The 16,174-nt window shown below is 48.1% G+C and overlaps 4 protein-coding genes across 6 annotated transcripts; 2 read left to right on the plus strand and 2 right to left on the minus strand.

Annotated features, from left to right (window-relative positions):
• Positions 1 to 3,105: 3,105 nt before the first annotated feature.
• Positions 3,106 to 6,021, plus strand: LOC119287513 (E3 ubiquitin-protein ligase RNF170-like). Its single transcript, XM_037567062.1, has 5 exons — positions 3,106 to 3,340; positions 4,498 to 4,697; positions 5,162 to 5,263; positions 5,483 to 5,534; positions 5,624 to 6,021. Exons 1-5 carry the CDS (start codon positions 3,217 to 3,219, stop codon positions 5,734 to 5,736), a joined length of 591 nt encoding a protein of 196 aa, XP_037422959.1. The 5' UTR covers positions 3,106 to 3,216; the 3' UTR covers positions 5,737 to 6,021.
• Positions 6,022 to 6,402: 381 nt separating this feature from the next.
• LOC119287514 lies at positions 6,403 to 7,965 on the minus strand. Its single transcript, XM_037567063.1, has 2 exons — positions 7,575 to 7,965; positions 6,403 to 6,960 (listed from the first exon to the last, which is right to left on the minus strand). The coding sequence occupies exons 1-2, from the start codon at positions 7,721 to 7,723 to the stop codon at positions 6,699 to 6,701; spliced, it is 411 nt and encodes a 136-aa protein (XP_037422960.1). The 5' UTR covers positions 7,724 to 7,965; the 3' UTR covers positions 6,403 to 6,698.
• Positions 7,966 to 8,066: 101 nt separating this feature from the next.
• On the plus strand, positions 8,067 to 9,901 carry LOC119287515. Of its 3 annotated transcripts, none has more exons than XM_037567065.1 (3): positions 8,067 to 8,344; positions 8,491 to 8,575; positions 9,135 to 9,901. In XM_037567065.1, exons 1-3 carry the CDS (start codon positions 8,301 to 8,303, stop codon positions 9,726 to 9,728), a joined length of 723 nt encoding a protein of 240 aa, XP_037422962.1. In that variant the 5' UTR covers positions 8,067 to 8,300; the 3' UTR covers positions 9,729 to 9,901. The 3 variants fall into 3 exon arrangements, with proteins under 3 accessions (XP_037422962.1, XP_037422964.1, XP_037422963.1); XM_037567067.1 differs by having other exon boundaries at positions 8,069 to 8,348; XM_037567066.1 differs by having other exon boundaries at positions 8,071 to 8,304.
• A 275-nt stretch (positions 9,902 to 10,176) lies between these two features.
• Positions 10,177 to 12,609, minus strand: LOC119287516. Its single transcript, XM_037567068.1, has 2 exons — positions 12,519 to 12,609; positions 10,177 to 12,416 (listed from the first exon to the last, which is right to left on the minus strand). Exons 1-2 carry the CDS (start codon positions 12,542 to 12,544, stop codon positions 10,550 to 10,552), a joined length of 1,893 nt encoding a protein of 630 aa, XP_037422965.1. The 5' UTR covers positions 12,545 to 12,609; the 3' UTR covers positions 10,177 to 10,549.
• Positions 12,610 to 16,174: the final 3,565 nt, after the last annotated feature.

Genomic DNA, 16,174 nt, shown 5'->3' on the forward strand with positions numbered 1-16,174 from the left:
TATATGGTTGCATTTATTAGCTTATAGACACAACATTTCTTGGGAAGCGCTATGTGATGGTAACATAATATGTTATTCCAAACACCTTTCTCCTCATTAACTAGGTGCCACATAAGCAAACTTGTCTTGAGATGTGTTATGTTACTAACTAAGTTACTCCCACTATAACTAGCCTGAGCAGCCCAAGTATCGACACGAGGTACGATAGATACCTCCAGCTAGGAGTGTTGGTCGATCTTTCTTCTTTGATTAAGTTACGTGCTATGGATCAGTTACTAGCGAAAGAAACATTTACTTTCAGTCATGTGGGATACCCACGGAACCTACTTATCCCGTCTAAAACTATGCGGACAGATGCGGGACTTCCACATGTACGATGTGGCGGATGTGGGGCGGACGCGGGCCTCCCGCGGAGAGTCCCACTTGCAGCCTGAACGACGTGGAGTGCCGATGACGTCGCGCCGCCAAAGGCCGAGCGGCACAACATGCGTTCATCTCTTGACCGGCCATGATGAGCCCCGAAGTACCACAGCCCGGAGCACTCCTGCCAGAGCACGAAGCCGCCCACCTCGGTGCGGCCCTTCGTGGCGGCGATGGTCTGTTCGCCGAGGTAGAACTCTGACGCGCACATCCGCACCTCCCCCACGCCGTAGATGCACTGCGCCCCCTGCAGCGCTGCGTGCTCGCCCTGCACCACCCCCTGCGTACGCCGCGATGTACTACTCTGCATGCATTTGGCCGTTGACTCATACAACCAAAAGCACGTACGCTATGCACTCGATAATCAATCAATTCAACCATTGCGTCGCTGTGTGCGTGCGTGTACGGGCTTACGATGGAGGAGTCACGAATGGAGCGGCTGAACACGCCGCCGTGGAGCGGCGGGGCAGAAAATGAGGCTGGTTGTAATGGGAAGTATCATATAGTAGTATCATGCACATGATATTAGTGCATGATACTACCTCCCTAATGCATAGTATCATATATTAGTATTATATAGTACTTTATTTATTGTCATGCATGACACAAAGTAGCATAACATTTATTATGATACGTTATCATGATATGATACTTCACCCTTTCTTTCTTCATTTAATGTTATGACACCTCATCAAAATTGCCTGGTTGACACGCATGATACTGGCTATGATACTACCATCATGACCAGCCTGAGGGTGGAGACGTCTCCATAGAAACAGCCACGCACGCCCGACTCACGCTTTTCCGTCTAGATTCTACTGGCCTTGCGCGACGTGTTTTTCTTTAGAAACAAAAGTCGGTAAAATTTACCATGGGGTTGCAAGTTATCAGGTGTGCAGTGCGTAAATTATCATGATATACAGATAAATAGTATTACACAGATGCATATGTAAGTTACCATGTTGTTTACACAAGTCTTACCTATAGTTCTGGCCGATTATCTTACAATCTATAAAGTCGCTGATAAGATTGTTGAAGCAAACATGAGATGCATCTCAAACATAAGAGAGACAAACTCTCAAACACACAAGTTACTTCTCGCAAAACCAGTACAAATCACCACATCTAGATACATTTTCTAACCACGGCGACAAGATAAAAAAGACAGCACACCACCACCCCAGATCAACAACTGATGATCTCTATCTCCTAACAAGCAAACTCAACTCAAAGATAAAGCAGAGGAAAATCTCAAGAGAAATCTAACCATATCCATCAAACTTTCTGCAAAATCACCTACAGACCCAACACATCCCTGATTGCCTCCAACAGTTGAACTGTGCCAGCCTTCTCCAAAACTCCCAAAAAACTGTCATGTGACCTTACTCACAACTCAATAGACAAAAAATCATCAGCCATTTGCGACAACCAAGCTTGCGGCTGTGGGGTTACCATCTTTCGGGGCAACACCATTCACGTCAACTGCCACCACATTGTCCTCCACCGTAGGTTTTCTCTCTCGGTAACTTCAGACTTGCGCAGTGCCTGCGCATTGCTTGAATCATTTTCATCATTGTCAATAGTAGGCCGCAATTTCAAATGAGTAACATTACGGTTTTAATAGCTCCAGCCTTTCTAAAGCTGATAAGCAATTGAATCAGGGAAAGGACTCAACTGAAAGGAGGTTATGCAAATTACCAAATGAAAAATGGAAGTCCGTACATTTTACAAGGAAGATAGCTATTTATAATTACCAACTTCGAGCTTACAACACTATTCACACAGAAAACCAGGAACACCCTAAACAGAAGCTAGCACAAAGGATTAACCTTTCAGCAGATCAAAGAGGCTTGCATTAATACACTGAAGTAAAAATGGTATGTATTTACATTCTTCAGTGGATGCTGCCACTGTGATTTCCTCTCTTGCATTCTTGACCATTATCTCTCTTTGACACAATGTTCAATTATCTTACATTCTTGGTTATTATTTCTCTTTGACACATGCAAAGGCCTTAGCGCTCGTAAAAAGCCTTTTCTATACCTTCAATTATCCAATTAACATTTGGCAGTCAAACACTTAACAGACTAAACCAGAAGCTAGCCATGCGTGGCTGTAATGTTGTAGCAAACTAGTAAGAAGAAGCTCCAATCCAATGATGGTGTGATTAAACAAGGAAATTATGTACACAAATCGCTGACACAGACTAATAACTGAACTCAACTTACCTTCCTGATGGTCAGACACTTATATGGGGGTGAATGAGAACACAATCCTCCCTTGGGACATGGAGAATTGTCCGTCAGACGTTGCGAGAATCGCGCAGTCTAAGCATACCAAGCAAGCGCGGGTGCTCGGTCTTGCAGTCCCTCGCAAACACCAGGGCATGAAGCCTTCCTGGCGGCGCGGCTGGAGTGGGTGAGGGAGAGAGATATCAGGGGGCTGCCAGGCGGGATCGTGTCCGCTATATGCAAAACGGACGTTGATGAGGTCGTTCGGCAGTTTTGCAAAAAAGATATGGCGTGCCATGTACATATCTCGCGTTTAGTTAAGTATAAAAAGGCATTACCACATGGTCCATGTAGTAAGCTAACAAAAGGCATTCGTTGCTTCGTGTCGGGGTAGCACCGCGTGGCGTGCGCGTCGAGCCGACGACGGCAAAAAGCAGAGCAAAACGGTTTCCGTCCGACGACTCACTTGACCGTGAAAGGGAAACGAAAACAGAAACGCGTGTGACGTGTGCCTTCCCGTGCGTCTCCGAGGGCGACAGCGACAGGGAAGGAAGGAAGGAAGGGGATGAGCTCCGCCGCCGCCGCCTCCTCGTCGGCGTCGCCGGTGCCGCCGGAGGACGACGTCTGCTCCGTCTGCCACGACCGCTTCCGGATCCCCTGCCAGGCCAACTGCTCCCACTGGTTCTGCGGTTCGTCCCTCCCTCCCTCCCCCCTTTCCTCCCCCGATCCATCTCCACTGTTCCCCCTCCCTCCCCGGAAATTTTGCCACAAATTGTATAGAGGCGTGAGCGTTCGGCTGGTCACGGGAAGCTGCTGCTCCTTCCCTTCGGATGCGGGGAAGGGGGGCTCTGGATTGCTCGGAATTGCCGACGAGTGTCAGATTCGTTCGATTGTTCAGATCAATGGCGAGCTGCGGAGCCGTACGCCCAGATCGAGAACTTGCCCTTGTTCTCTCCTAGTTTGTCTAGGACATGCTTGCTCGAATCGATCCGAAATGAGGGTTTAGGGTGCTCTGGTTTGCTTAGGGTGAAATAATGGAACTCATATAGTGTGTAACGGGATGGCAGGACAGTAGTGGGTACTAGAATCTATGTGCACCACCTGTTTGATAACAGGGTAGTGTCTACTAGAATGTGCACGACAGAAATATCTGCCATATTTCAAGATTGCTTCTCATTATCTGGAGTTTAAAATTGTTTCCTGCAAGTACTGAAGGCGATGAACACCATCCCCTCGTGCAGCCATTGTAGAAAACCCACATTCATTGCCGATATAAGCATCGTCTCGGCCCATCCAATGTCCGCTCACAGGGCCGAAGCAACAAAATCACATGTGCGTGTTCATGTTGAGTTCAGATCGTTTCCGCCTGATACAAAGGATGAATTACTTCTGGAATTCCATATGCATCCTTGTATCTTGGTTGAAGGATACTAACTATCATTTTAAGGAAATGTGGCGCTAATTTTGTTCACTAGGAATAAGCAAGTTTGTCTGCCTAAAGTGTATAATCAATGTAATAGTACTCCCTCCGTACACTTTTATAAGTCGTTTCAGACAACTCAAATTGAGCTGTTTTGCACGCTGTCTAAAGTGCCTACAATGCCTTATAAAAGTGAACAGAGGGAGTAGATATTACCATATGGTGTGTTACAGTGGAGATGTCCGCTGCATAGGTTATTATTTGTCTTCCGGGTTCCCCTCTACACAATATGTTGTAATATCTTGTTGCTGATTCACACATTGTCTGTACTTCACCCATCTTATTCCTGTGTAGGGTAGGGCATTATCTTCTATAGTTCTATTACTGAAGATTTAGTTAGTTCTTCTAAGTTCCCAAATTTTGCAGGAGAGTGCATCGTCCGTGTTTGGAATCATGGAGCTGCTGTACAGCCTTGCAAGTGTCCCATTTGCCGCCGCCTTATAAATCTGCTGGTACCTGCTAATGTATCAGACGATCAGAATGATGATCCCCAGCTTCAGCGTGTTTTGGGAGAGATTCAGCACTACAATCACATATTCGGTGGAGCACCACGCAGCCTAACTCAGGTTTTATACTCTGTTCTGCCATGAAAAGCTGGCTTCATTTATTTCAGATACATAGTGTACACAAGAGATATAGCCAAATGATCTAAAATTTTCAGCCACCACAAGAAGACCGACAATTGTTTTCCTGATATAAATATTACAATTGATATTTGATTGGCCAAAATTCCTGATAGCACTTCAGCAATGCCAAGGGGGAAATGTGTTAAGTCTCCCATGTTCTTATAAGCTAAAACTTCCCATGTTAATGACTGTAGGGAAGGGAAATAGTTATAGAGCATCACTGATGGTGTTGCCGGATTTGAACATTGTGAATTGTTTAGTTATAAGTATTCAAGATTTATACTTGCCATAATAGATGTTAGTATTGTAAATGAATTGACTGTATTTTGTAATCCAAAGACAAACTCTAGCATTTACAAATAATAGGTTATGGGTAACCACTAGTTCATTATTGTCTTTTTCAGAGGCTGCAAGACCTACCGTTTTTCATACGAAGGCTGTTCAGAGAACTAATGGATCCCCAGAGGACCCTCCCACTTGTATTCAGGGCGAGGATGATTCTGATGGTACGAATGTTGTAGGCCATTAAACTATGTTTGTACCATGTTAACACTATTACACTGGAAAACTACTGAGATGGTGGAAGTAAACCAAACAGGTCACACTGTTTGTTACTTCATTCATCTTCGTACCTTCCGTTGGTGACCGGTGCTATGGATGCGAGGCATGAGACCGATCAGAACGTAAATACGAACCTGACGCTCTTGCTGATTCGAACTATGTAGGTGATCCTGAGCGGAGTCTACGTCCTGAGCCCCGTCGACATCCTCCCTGAAAGTAAGCAAGTCAATCTCCCTTTTTATGTCCACGGTGACGTTTGATGCATCAGTCAATCGGCATTTTGATGGGTGTTGCTGGATGTGCAGGCGTGCTGGGGTTGTTTGGGTTCTTCGACGACTTCCTCATCCTGGTGATCGTGTTCCTCCACCTGGCGGCCGTGTACCGGTCGCTGCTCCTCTACCGCCACGGAGGCCACTGATCTGGACTCGGCGCGCCGCTGATGATGCATAGTAGCAGTAGCTGGTGGCCGCCGCTGTACGTACCCCCACACCGATGGCGGTTTGAGAGGTCTGAGCTGTACTGTACGGGAATTAATGTTTCGCTGTGTTAATGAGGGTGGAGCGGCTTTATTTGGGTTTGCTACTAGATGGATCGTGGATGATGAACAAACACGCTGTACTTTAGCTCATTGTCAGTGCTATAGTTGATTCGATCAATCAAGAAAAGAAAAAGGCAACCAACAGGAAGTTGTTTATTCTCGTTCGAATGCTGGTTGATACTTCTACTACCGATCATCAGACCCCACTATCCTTCCTGTGTCCTGTGGAATTAGTGGGGTGTTTTTCTCGAGCGTCAAGTTTGAAATACAGGGCATGTTTGCTTGACAGCATCGTTTTTGGCATTTTGCAAACTTGTCCTAATTGGGTCTGGTTGAGCAAATGCAAGCTAAAAATGTTCATTTGAACGATGTTTGTCTCCCTGTATCGTAGCACCGATTATAGACCCTGTATTTGGTTGTTTGCATTGGCTGGGCTCATATTGCTACACACTGTTTTGTTGCATATAGGCAACGAGGTCTAATAACCTCCTTTCGGAGTGGTGAGTTTACCAGCACTTTAGCAAGCACAGCATATGTCGCAACAAGTTCAATATAGTGCCACAGAATTAAACAAAGTTTAGCAACACAAGTACGATAAACAGAGCTTTAAACAAACAGTCTCATGCTAAGCAAACCAGGTAAGAGTAAACGTTTTAGGCATCCATCGTGAAGGCCACGTCGGCCTCCACGCCTTCTTTGTTGAAGACGATCACCCTCATGTTGTCTGGAGTCAGCAGCTTGAAAGTGACTAGGTACTCAATCTTGATATGATGAACGGCGGCGAAGGGGGTCCAACCCTTATCAAGGGCGACTCTGTCGTTCATCACCCGTACCAACACCCTCTAATTGCAGCCAGTATTGGTCTCCAGCTTGAATTCTTTAGGGACGACGAAGAAGTGCTTGGTGGAGTCAAGTGGCATCAACAGGCACTCCAGATTCGGAGCAAGGATGACCTTATAGAAGTGGGTTGGCCCGGCCTCGACATGGAAATGACCGAAGTTCCTGGACCGCTTGGGGGTGCTGGGGAGCTCCACCACCTCCTTGCCTTTCTCTTCTGCCGAAACCACCTGCTTGCCCTTGTGATTTCCAAGGAGCGCTCTCGATCTGCATAATGATCAACAACACGAATAGAGGTCAATGAACAGCACAAATATAGCGTTGACTGGGTACGAACGAGTGGATTTGCATAATTATGAACACACTACAAGAGGTAGCATCAGCAGACCAAAAATGCAACACACCATTGCCCTTGAGGGCAATCCTAGCGGTTTCGAGGCCCGTAGCCTAGTTGTCGTCCACCATCAGCGCTTCGTGGCCGTCCTTCGGCGCCACCGCGACGACCGATTGGGCATGATGAGGCCTGGCGGGCCTGTACTTTGCCCATCTAGCCCTCTGAACAGGCTTGCGAGGCCTCCTTATGCCCAACCGGTCATCGCGGTGGCGCCGGATCCTGACCACGATGCGCTGGTGGTGGACGATAACTAGTCTACGGGCCTTGAAACGCCACCATTGGTCACCGCGGGCAAGGTTGATTTACCCCACCCCCCAGCACCTTGTACTCAAAATCACCGTACGAACCCTAAAATCCGATGCTCGAAATGCAATCCCCTAACCATCCGGTATTAAAACTGATCCCCAACGCTTGAATCGATTGCGGAAATCCAATCTAAAACGCCAATCGAATACAGGAAATCAAAAAGATGGGACAAATGGCTTACCGCCATTGCTGAGCTGCTGCCGGCGCGGTGCTGAAGACGGTGATCGACGCCGGTGTGAGAGTGGGGATAGGGGAGAGAGAGTGGTGAGGGTAATTTACGCCGCAGCTTTGCGAAACAACTCGACGCCTCGAGACTGCCGTCGCCCACATGCCTCGAGTTGCATCGCTCGGGCCTGGCTTTGGAAAAACGGCCTCGCCCGTTCCCTCTGAGCTAGGCCCAGAGGTGTGTTTAGTATTTTGATGCGGTATAAACAATCAAAGAGGTCAAATTCTCCCCGCACGGATCTGGTTGGGGTGGATGCGGGCAACAAGCGTCCAGTAAATGACGGCAGGAGAAGGAAAAGGGCACCTGCATATCAAACGAGGATACTAGTGTGGTGGGTGATGCGTCTACCTACGCTGCTTGCTGTCAGTCAAAAGAGAGACACCTGCAGCTGCAAAACAAAACGAAGCCTGTGGTGTGTTTCGTTTGTGGTGGCTCTTGCGAGGCCTCGCGATCGCGAGTGGCTGGCTGGAACCGAACCGGCTCCCAAGGGCCATCTCCCTCCCTCTCCGGCTTCCCCACCCACCCACCTCTGCCGAGACCCGAGAGGAGAGAGTCAGACCGGCCGAGGAGCCAGCCACGCCACGCCACAGGGAAGACAAGAGAAGCAGAAGCAGAGGTGTGGGGAGGAGAGCCACAGGGAAGAAGAGAAGCCAGGAGCGGCGGCCGCCCTCGCCCTGCCCCATGCGTGCGTGCTGCTGCTCTTCTCCCCCTTCCTCCCCTCCCTGGTTGGTTGGTTCCGCCTCCCGCCCCGCGTTGATCTCCACCCACCCACCGCGCCAGTCGATCTGTGACTGCGTCGGACGGCTTTCTTGATACTACTTTTTTTTGGCTCCGTCCTTACCGCTCACCATTTGTGCGGCACTCTCTGCAGGATGTTGGCCAGGTCGCCGGCGCTGCCCTCCCCCTTCCTGACGGCCACTGAAACTGCCGCCGCTTCCTCGGCCTTCTTCCAACCCGTAAGATCCGATGCCCCACCCCCACCTGACTAACTAACTAACTAGCCCCTTGATTTGGTTTCAACTGCTTGCGCGCGCTCACTCTGTTTATTGGGGATTTAATTTATCCCACATAGGAGTACTTACTACCAGCTAATATATGAATTCCCTCCTGAATACAATTAAACTGCACGCTCCTTATATACGCTAGCTAGTGCAGTTTCATATGCCAATAGCAAATCCACCACATCTTTTGCTACTGCCTCTGTTTCTCAACAGAGGGAGTAGCTCTGTACTCCAACCTGTTCAGTACATATTCAGATGATATGTGGAACTATTTATTTTAGGCTTTTTTACTACTACCAAGCGTAATTACAGTTTGGAATCTGAGTCCCCAAGGACTACATTCACAGTGATTGCTTTCTCTGCAAATCTCAGCTTAACATCCCAGCCGTTTGTTTTCTCTGCCATATATTGTGTTATTACACTTGGAGTCTCCAGTTTCTCAGTTTCTCTTCCTGTTCACCTAACGCACATCGCTGACTTCTGACTGTGTGGGGTTCATCTTCTATTCCTCCAGTGCCATCTCTCGACATCTCCAAGTGTCACCTTTTCCAAGAAGACGCATGGAACAAGATTAACTGTCCAGCCAAACGCTCGGCATGGAAACACTAAAGCTGCAAGTAGGATTCAAGGAAAATGGCGAACACTGTCATCTGACCCAGCTCAGGCCGCCGCTGTGGTGGATGCCGCCGGTGACAGCAAGACATGGGTAGAGTGCAAGCAGATACTCACAACACTGAATTTCTCCACCGAAGATGCCGAGAAGATGCTGAAGAAGGCGTTCGGATGGCTCCATTCGCCATACTGGACCGAGGAGAGAAAGAAGGAGGTTCCGAGCACGGAGGTGGTAAGCGGAGTGCTGGACTACGTCAGGGGCCTAGGGCTATCTGACGAAGACCTTTACAAGCTGCTCAAGAAATTCCCAGAGGTTCTTGGGTGCGATCTTGAGAGCGAGGTGAAGCTGAATGTCGGCAAGCTGGACAGCGACTGGGGTATAAACGGGAAGACTCTCCGGAGTGTTCTTTTGCGGAATCCGAAGGTTTTGGGCTACAATGTGGATTGCAGAGGGGACTGTGCGGCGCAGTGCACCCGCTGCTGGGTTAGGTTTTAGTGTGCTGTTCTGAATTATTACTGCGAACACCTTCAGAAGTTCAGCCGATACTCTGTTTTTGCATCGATTAATCAAACCGAGCAGATTTGTATAGATGGATGTACTCCTCCGGGCAGGTTTATATGTAAAGCTCATTTACCAGGTTTATATATAAAGCTCATTGACCGAGTTTATCATGAAAAATATTGACATCTACAACTTCACATAAATCTACTATAAAAACATACTTCATGACAGATCTGATGATGTTGGTTTCGTGCCGTAGATGCTGATATTTTTCTGGATAAACTCGGTCAGACTTAAGTAATAAATGTGTGGGTTTACTTCTAGTATAAAATAAAGATTACTAGTAGAACTGAAGCAGTTGATAAGTAATGATAACAAATTAACAGGTAGATGAAATCGTATAACCATAACCACTCGTGGCAGACAAGTTGGGGCACAGCGCGCAGACAAGTTTGGGCACAGCACAGGGCACACAAATAGCTTAAATAAACAAGATCAAACAGACCCCATGAGTCATGGCCTCATGGGTGCTATGACAATCCGCTCGCTCCGTGCCATGATTCTTTCGTAGCTGCGCCATCCCACAGCTAGAATCAGGCGCGACGCGAACGGCTGCATTACTAGGACATTCCCCAGTGCGAACATGCTCGACACCGGGTGCGCACTCAACTCGCGGTCTCTTGTTGAAAGCAAAGCACACAAGTTTAGAAACCAGCAGCACACTCAACTCAAAATAGGAAAAGAAATGAAATGAAAAGCAGCACAACCGGAAGAGGAGAGCTGGAAATTACCAGCACACACTGACTGATATAATTTCAAACGGGAGCATCCATGATTTCTATTTCAAGAGGTTGACTTGTTATGCAGATCTCTTCTTCAAGAAGCTGACTTGGTATGTGGATCTTGTCGCCCAGGATTTCCATTCCCATCAACGACCATAAGAACCAGACATTTGTGAGGAACTCCCCGCCATCACCCAGGCTCTTGGCATGCAGGTAGCCTCTGCACCTACTGGCAGAATAACAGAGCATCTCCACCCACACACCTTGGATCACCTTCCACCTCTCTTCCTCGTTGGGGTGTTCCATGAGCTTCTTTGCGAGTTTGTGCGCATTGGGAACGACATCTCCTTTAAGTTCACCATGTTCCATGAGAAGAATCCTCTGTGCAATGCTTCGTGGATCATTCTGGTCCGTGAGAATGTGCTTGATATCATTGCAAGCAACTGTGAACCAATCTTGTCTCGTCCCTGGCATTAGCATCTCAGGACACATGAAAAGCAGGTGGATCATGTAGTTGGATATCTGCCTGCTGCGTAGGGTGGTGTCTCCACTTAGACCTTGGGAGGATGTGTTGGGGTGGTAGAAGCAGAGGTCTGTGGCTATGTGCCACACAAGGACAATCTCGTCGAACGGTAGGTTGAGGCTCCAACCGAGTTGTTGTCCCAGCTGAGGGTGCTTCGACAGAGCCTGTTGTCCCCTGAGATTGTTGAATCTTCTGTATGTGGCAGCATCATGTATGCACTCCCACCCATCTTTTATGTACCGGCGAATCAACCCTTCAATCTCAAAGGCCGCAGGCACCTGCCAATTGTACCAATGCTTGTTAGTGTACTCCCTGAAGCACTTGAAGGCAGCAAGTTTCATCAAAGTGGTGGGCTGCTTCTTGCGAGCACAGAAGCACATGAGATTGTGCTGTGAAACCATGTCTGGCCAAGTAGCAGTTTTGCTTCCGAGCCTGAGCACAAAGGGCAACAATTGAATCATGACTGTGCAAGCAAACAGGATGTATGATACTATCACGTCGTTCTTATTGTAACCATCCTTGTTACTCTTGACGAAGAGCACCAGGGAAGCTAATGTCAGGAACGGAAGCAAGAACCATGAGCAGAAGCCAACACAACTGTTGAGTGATCTTGTTTTGGTGTACAAGGCACCATATGTATCCCTAGCCCATATCCGTAAAATTTTGTGTCCATACTTGTTATCCAGCTTGAGGAAATACTGCAGATAGTTAAGACGAACAGAGTACCGAGTAGATAGATCCACCAGCATCATAGAGATGTAGTTCATTGCACGGCGTCGAAACTTTTGATATGCTGTTCTTTGGTCATTTCCACTCGCCAGCTCCGTCTCTTTTACAAGCTTCTTTGCATCTTTTGCATATTCTTCAAGTGAAAGATTGCGTTTGTGTCCTTCCTCTCCTTCCCGCCCCACTGAAGCAAAATCCCCGCAATTCACAGTGCACCATGTCCAACATGGAGGAATGTATCCTTTTTCTCTTTGCACGGACAGACTTCTGGAAGCCATGCTATTGAAGCTGGCCCTCCGGAGGGCCCATGGCTTCTGAGTGAACTTGAGGATGCCAACGACAAAGAGCAAGACTGCCGCCTGAAGGAGTTTCTTCTGGCCGGACCACCACTTGCAGAAGATGTACAAGGCGACCGCGACTTGTGACACCAGAGTTATGACATGCCGCTTCCAAAGCTCATTGTCCTCGAGGCTGTAGGCACTTATGTTCTGGCCTCCGAGGTGAATGAGGAGGAAAGGCACCCATATGAGCTCGAGAGCGTCGCTCTCCACATCAGCAGTTTGCTGCTTTTGGCGGTTGAAGAGGATGGCGAGAGCGTAGACCGCTAGGGCATCCCCGCCTATGTGCGCCATCCACACCAGCACCCTCAACCTGCGTAGCTTATGCAATAGACGCATCCAATCAGAGAAGTAGAGGAAGAACTGGACAGAGAGGCTGCACAAGATGAGGACGCGCAGTTTCCACTCATCCCACCATTGCATTGCATCTGAGACACCCATGCACGCGGTGCTTCCTCTTCCTCCCTTGTTCACTTGGGTATTTTGGTTTTAGCTAGCTAAGCTTAATTTCTCCTCTGGTGACCCAATGTGATCGATGACCCTATACATACATGAAAGGGTGGTGCTGCCTTGTGATGTAATGAAGGTGGGCACTAGTCCAGTTCTCCTTTAATCTTTTGATTAATTAAATGGGAAAATGAAACATCAAAGCTAAAACGCTGCTGTAGGCAACCCCTTGCCAGCCCCCTCCTCGCCGCTGCCCGAGATCGCCACTTTCGGTCGCTGTGTGCTAGATCTGTTTTCATGAAGGATCTAATGATATTGATTTGGTATTGTAGATATTGATTGTTTTTCTATAAATTTGGTCAAACTCCAGAAAATTTGACTTAAGGCACAACTATGCGAAGTTGTAAAAAACAGAGGGAGTAAAATTACACGTGCTCTCTCAATCGAAACGATGCATAAATATTCTGCTTCTTCACCTTAGCCTTTTATTACTACAATAATTCTTGCCTGTTCCTCGCCGTGATCTGAGGGTAAGGGTGCACACATAAGCTCAAAGGGCCGGCAGGGTTCCTCTAACATACCCACGTGTGAGCATGATGACGTTCTTCTTTGCCTTTTTTCTTTTTTCATTTCATTTTCTGGTTGCTATCCCTTGCTTTGTTTTGGAGCAATCGTTGGCATTCGCATTGCTTGCTTGCTTGCGGTGTAGTAGCTCAGAATCAGATTCAGTGAAGCATGTGCATGCATACATAAATGTGCTTGCGGTGTAGAGGCCGGGGGTCTATCCTCCTTTTCAAAAAAAAAAAAAAAAACATGCATACATCTCAGGACGTAGCTTGAGGCAAACTTCATAAGAGTATGCACCCACATCCACGGCTTGTCCCAGAATGCTCAAATACCAGTTGTTGAACAAAGCTCAGATGCCTCTCTACTCTATGATAGGCATTTCTCAGATTAATTAGTTCTTTCAAAAACTATGATAATTTGGGAGTATAGACAAAACGGCAACTCACACATTTCATCGACCATGTGATGATTAATTGATGGGGTCTTATTTCATTACTTCTGTTTTTCAGATTCTCAGATCCTTTTTTTGAGATAGCGAACCACTCATGCCAAACGGTAGATTCTCTAGCCCTTTACCTTTGTTAGAACAATGCTTGTTACTTGTTCGCAGTGACCTCAGGGTAAAGGTGAACCGATATGATCCAGCAGCATCAAGCACAGCATTTTTAGCTTTCTTTGTGTGTGTTGTCATATTATTGCTGCTCACGTGCTTTTCATAATGGGTTCTTTTGTGCTTTCCTTTTTTTTATATCAGTTAGTTCCTTTTTTTTACAATATACTTCCTTTCTTTTAGTTTAAGATGGATGGAGTATATGTTTTCTCATTTTGGATAGGGATGCCCCGTTAAACGAAAAAAATCACCCATCTTTCTTACCCCATTTAACCCAACATGCACCATATTTTACCCTTTATATATTTTTGAACGTTTTGCCAAGATGGCCCCACATGTCATGGCACACTTGGCGTGCCACAGACCACAGCGACTATTTTTTTTTTCCGGACGGTTGGTTCCCCGCTAGACCACATGCCAGGTTCTTTCTCGAATCACCAAGTTAGCTCATCCCGAGTACAAAAAACTGAAGTAATATAGCCACAAGTTATGCGGCATCATTCCTAGTGCGATAAAGTAAAGAAGTATAGCCACAAAGTGTACTGTAAAGTGAATGAAAGTAAGTGCATAAGAAAGGAAATCACAATACGAAGTGACTTGGGCGCGAGAAAGTAGAGGGGCTGGGAAGAGCATCACAAGACTTGTGTTGGACGCAAGAGGGGGTAGGGGAAGTGCTTTTAGTAAAGTACTGAAATGTGCGTACGACATTAACAAGTCGGACTCGGGTACAAGAAGGGGCGGAACCGCGGTAGGAGTTGCATAATGTAAAAATGGATATCAACAAGATCAAATGATCTGGAACGTAATAGTCGCAGTAAAGTAGGAGTAATTGGTAGACGAACTTGTAATGACTCACCAAGTCACCACCGATATGCTATGCAGGATGTTGGCCAGTTGGCCGATGCTGCCTCCTTCTTGGCGGCGACTGAAACTGCTGCTTGGTTGGCCTTCTTTCAACCTGTAAGATTCGATGCTGCATCTTACTACCGATCCGCGGCGTAGGTATGCTGACGGCAGCCGTCGACATAGGTGCCATGTCACCGATCTGCGGCACGGCGCCCACCAGAACCCTGCCGTCTCTATGCCGACGGCATAGCTATTTTTTTTACATGCTTTTTTTGCATACGTTTTTATGCTTTTTTACATATGTTTTTATGCTTTTTAAAAAAATAATGATTTCATGCTTTTTTATGTATATGTAGTTTGTAATTTTTTCCATAGATTATAACTATATATATAGTTTGTATTTTTTTCGAGCACATTAATAATGTGCCGTCATGTTCTTTTGAATATAGGTCCTTATATTTTATTAAAATCAAAAACAGCTATGCGACAGAAGTTGAGTGGCGGTTGCAAACGCCCAGCACCCGTCTCCGGAGTGTGACCCCTTCACGTCCGCGGTGTGCCCCCCTCACGGACGGCGCCGCCGCCAGCATCTGGAGGGCGGAAACAGCCACATCGGGTCTATACGGAGGGGACGTTGCTCCCAAGTGTTTCTATGGGATGACCTACCACAACCGGGTGGTGTTGTGGCATGTTCGAAGAGGCGGCACGCATCTCCGGGGCGTGGCCCCCCTAACGGACGGCGCCGCTGCCGGCACCTGGAGGGGGAAAACGGACGCATCGGGTCTACACGAAGGGGATGTAGCTGTCGGTTTGGGCCGGATGTTGCTTCCAGGTGTCCCTCTGCGCTGACCTGACACAACCGGATGGAGAGGTCCACTGTTCAAAGCCCGTCCGTGGAAAGTCAAAGGGCTAGATCTTGTGGTCAACCGCTCCAGGGTTAGGCGGGACGGGGGCCTTGGGGGTAGCAATGCCAGTGGAGCGTCGCACCGACCCCTCATACATGCGGGGTGGTGTGGTGGCATGTCCGAAGAGGCGGCACGCGTCTCCGGGATTTGGCCCCCCTCACGGACGGCGCCACCGCCGACACCTGGAGGGGGGAAATGGACGCGTCGAGTCTACACGGAGGGGATCTTGCTGTGGGTCTGGCCCGGATATTGCTCCAAAGTGTTCCTATGGGCTGACCTTACACAACCGGGTGGAGAGGTCCACTGGTCAAAGCCCGTCCACGCAAAGTCAAAGCCCGCCCGCCGCTGGCACGTGGAGGGGGGAAATGGACGCGTCGGGTCTACACGGAGGGGATGTAGCTGTGGTTTGGCCTGGATGTTGCTTCCAGGTGTCCCTCTGAGATGACCTGACACAACCGGGTGGAGAGGTCCACTGTTCAAAGCTCGTCTGTGGAAAGTCAAAGGGCTAGATCTCGTGGTCAACCACTCCAGGGTTAGGCCAGACGGGGGCCCTGGGGGTAGCAATGCCACCGGAGCGTCGCACCGGCCCCTCATACATGCGGGGTGGTGTGGTGGCATGTACGAAGAGGCGGCACGCGTCTCCGGGGTTTGGTCCCCCTCACGGATGGCGCCGCCGCCGGCACCTGGAGGGGGGAA

The sequence above is a fragment of the Triticum dicoccoides genome, chromosome 4A, assembly GCF_002162155.2.
Source record: "Triticum dicoccoides isolate Atlit2015 ecotype Zavitan chromosome 4A, WEW_v2.0, whole genome shotgun sequence".
Classification (NCBI taxonomy): domain Eukaryota; kingdom Viridiplantae; phylum Streptophyta; class Magnoliopsida; order Poales; family Poaceae; genus Triticum; species Triticum dicoccoides.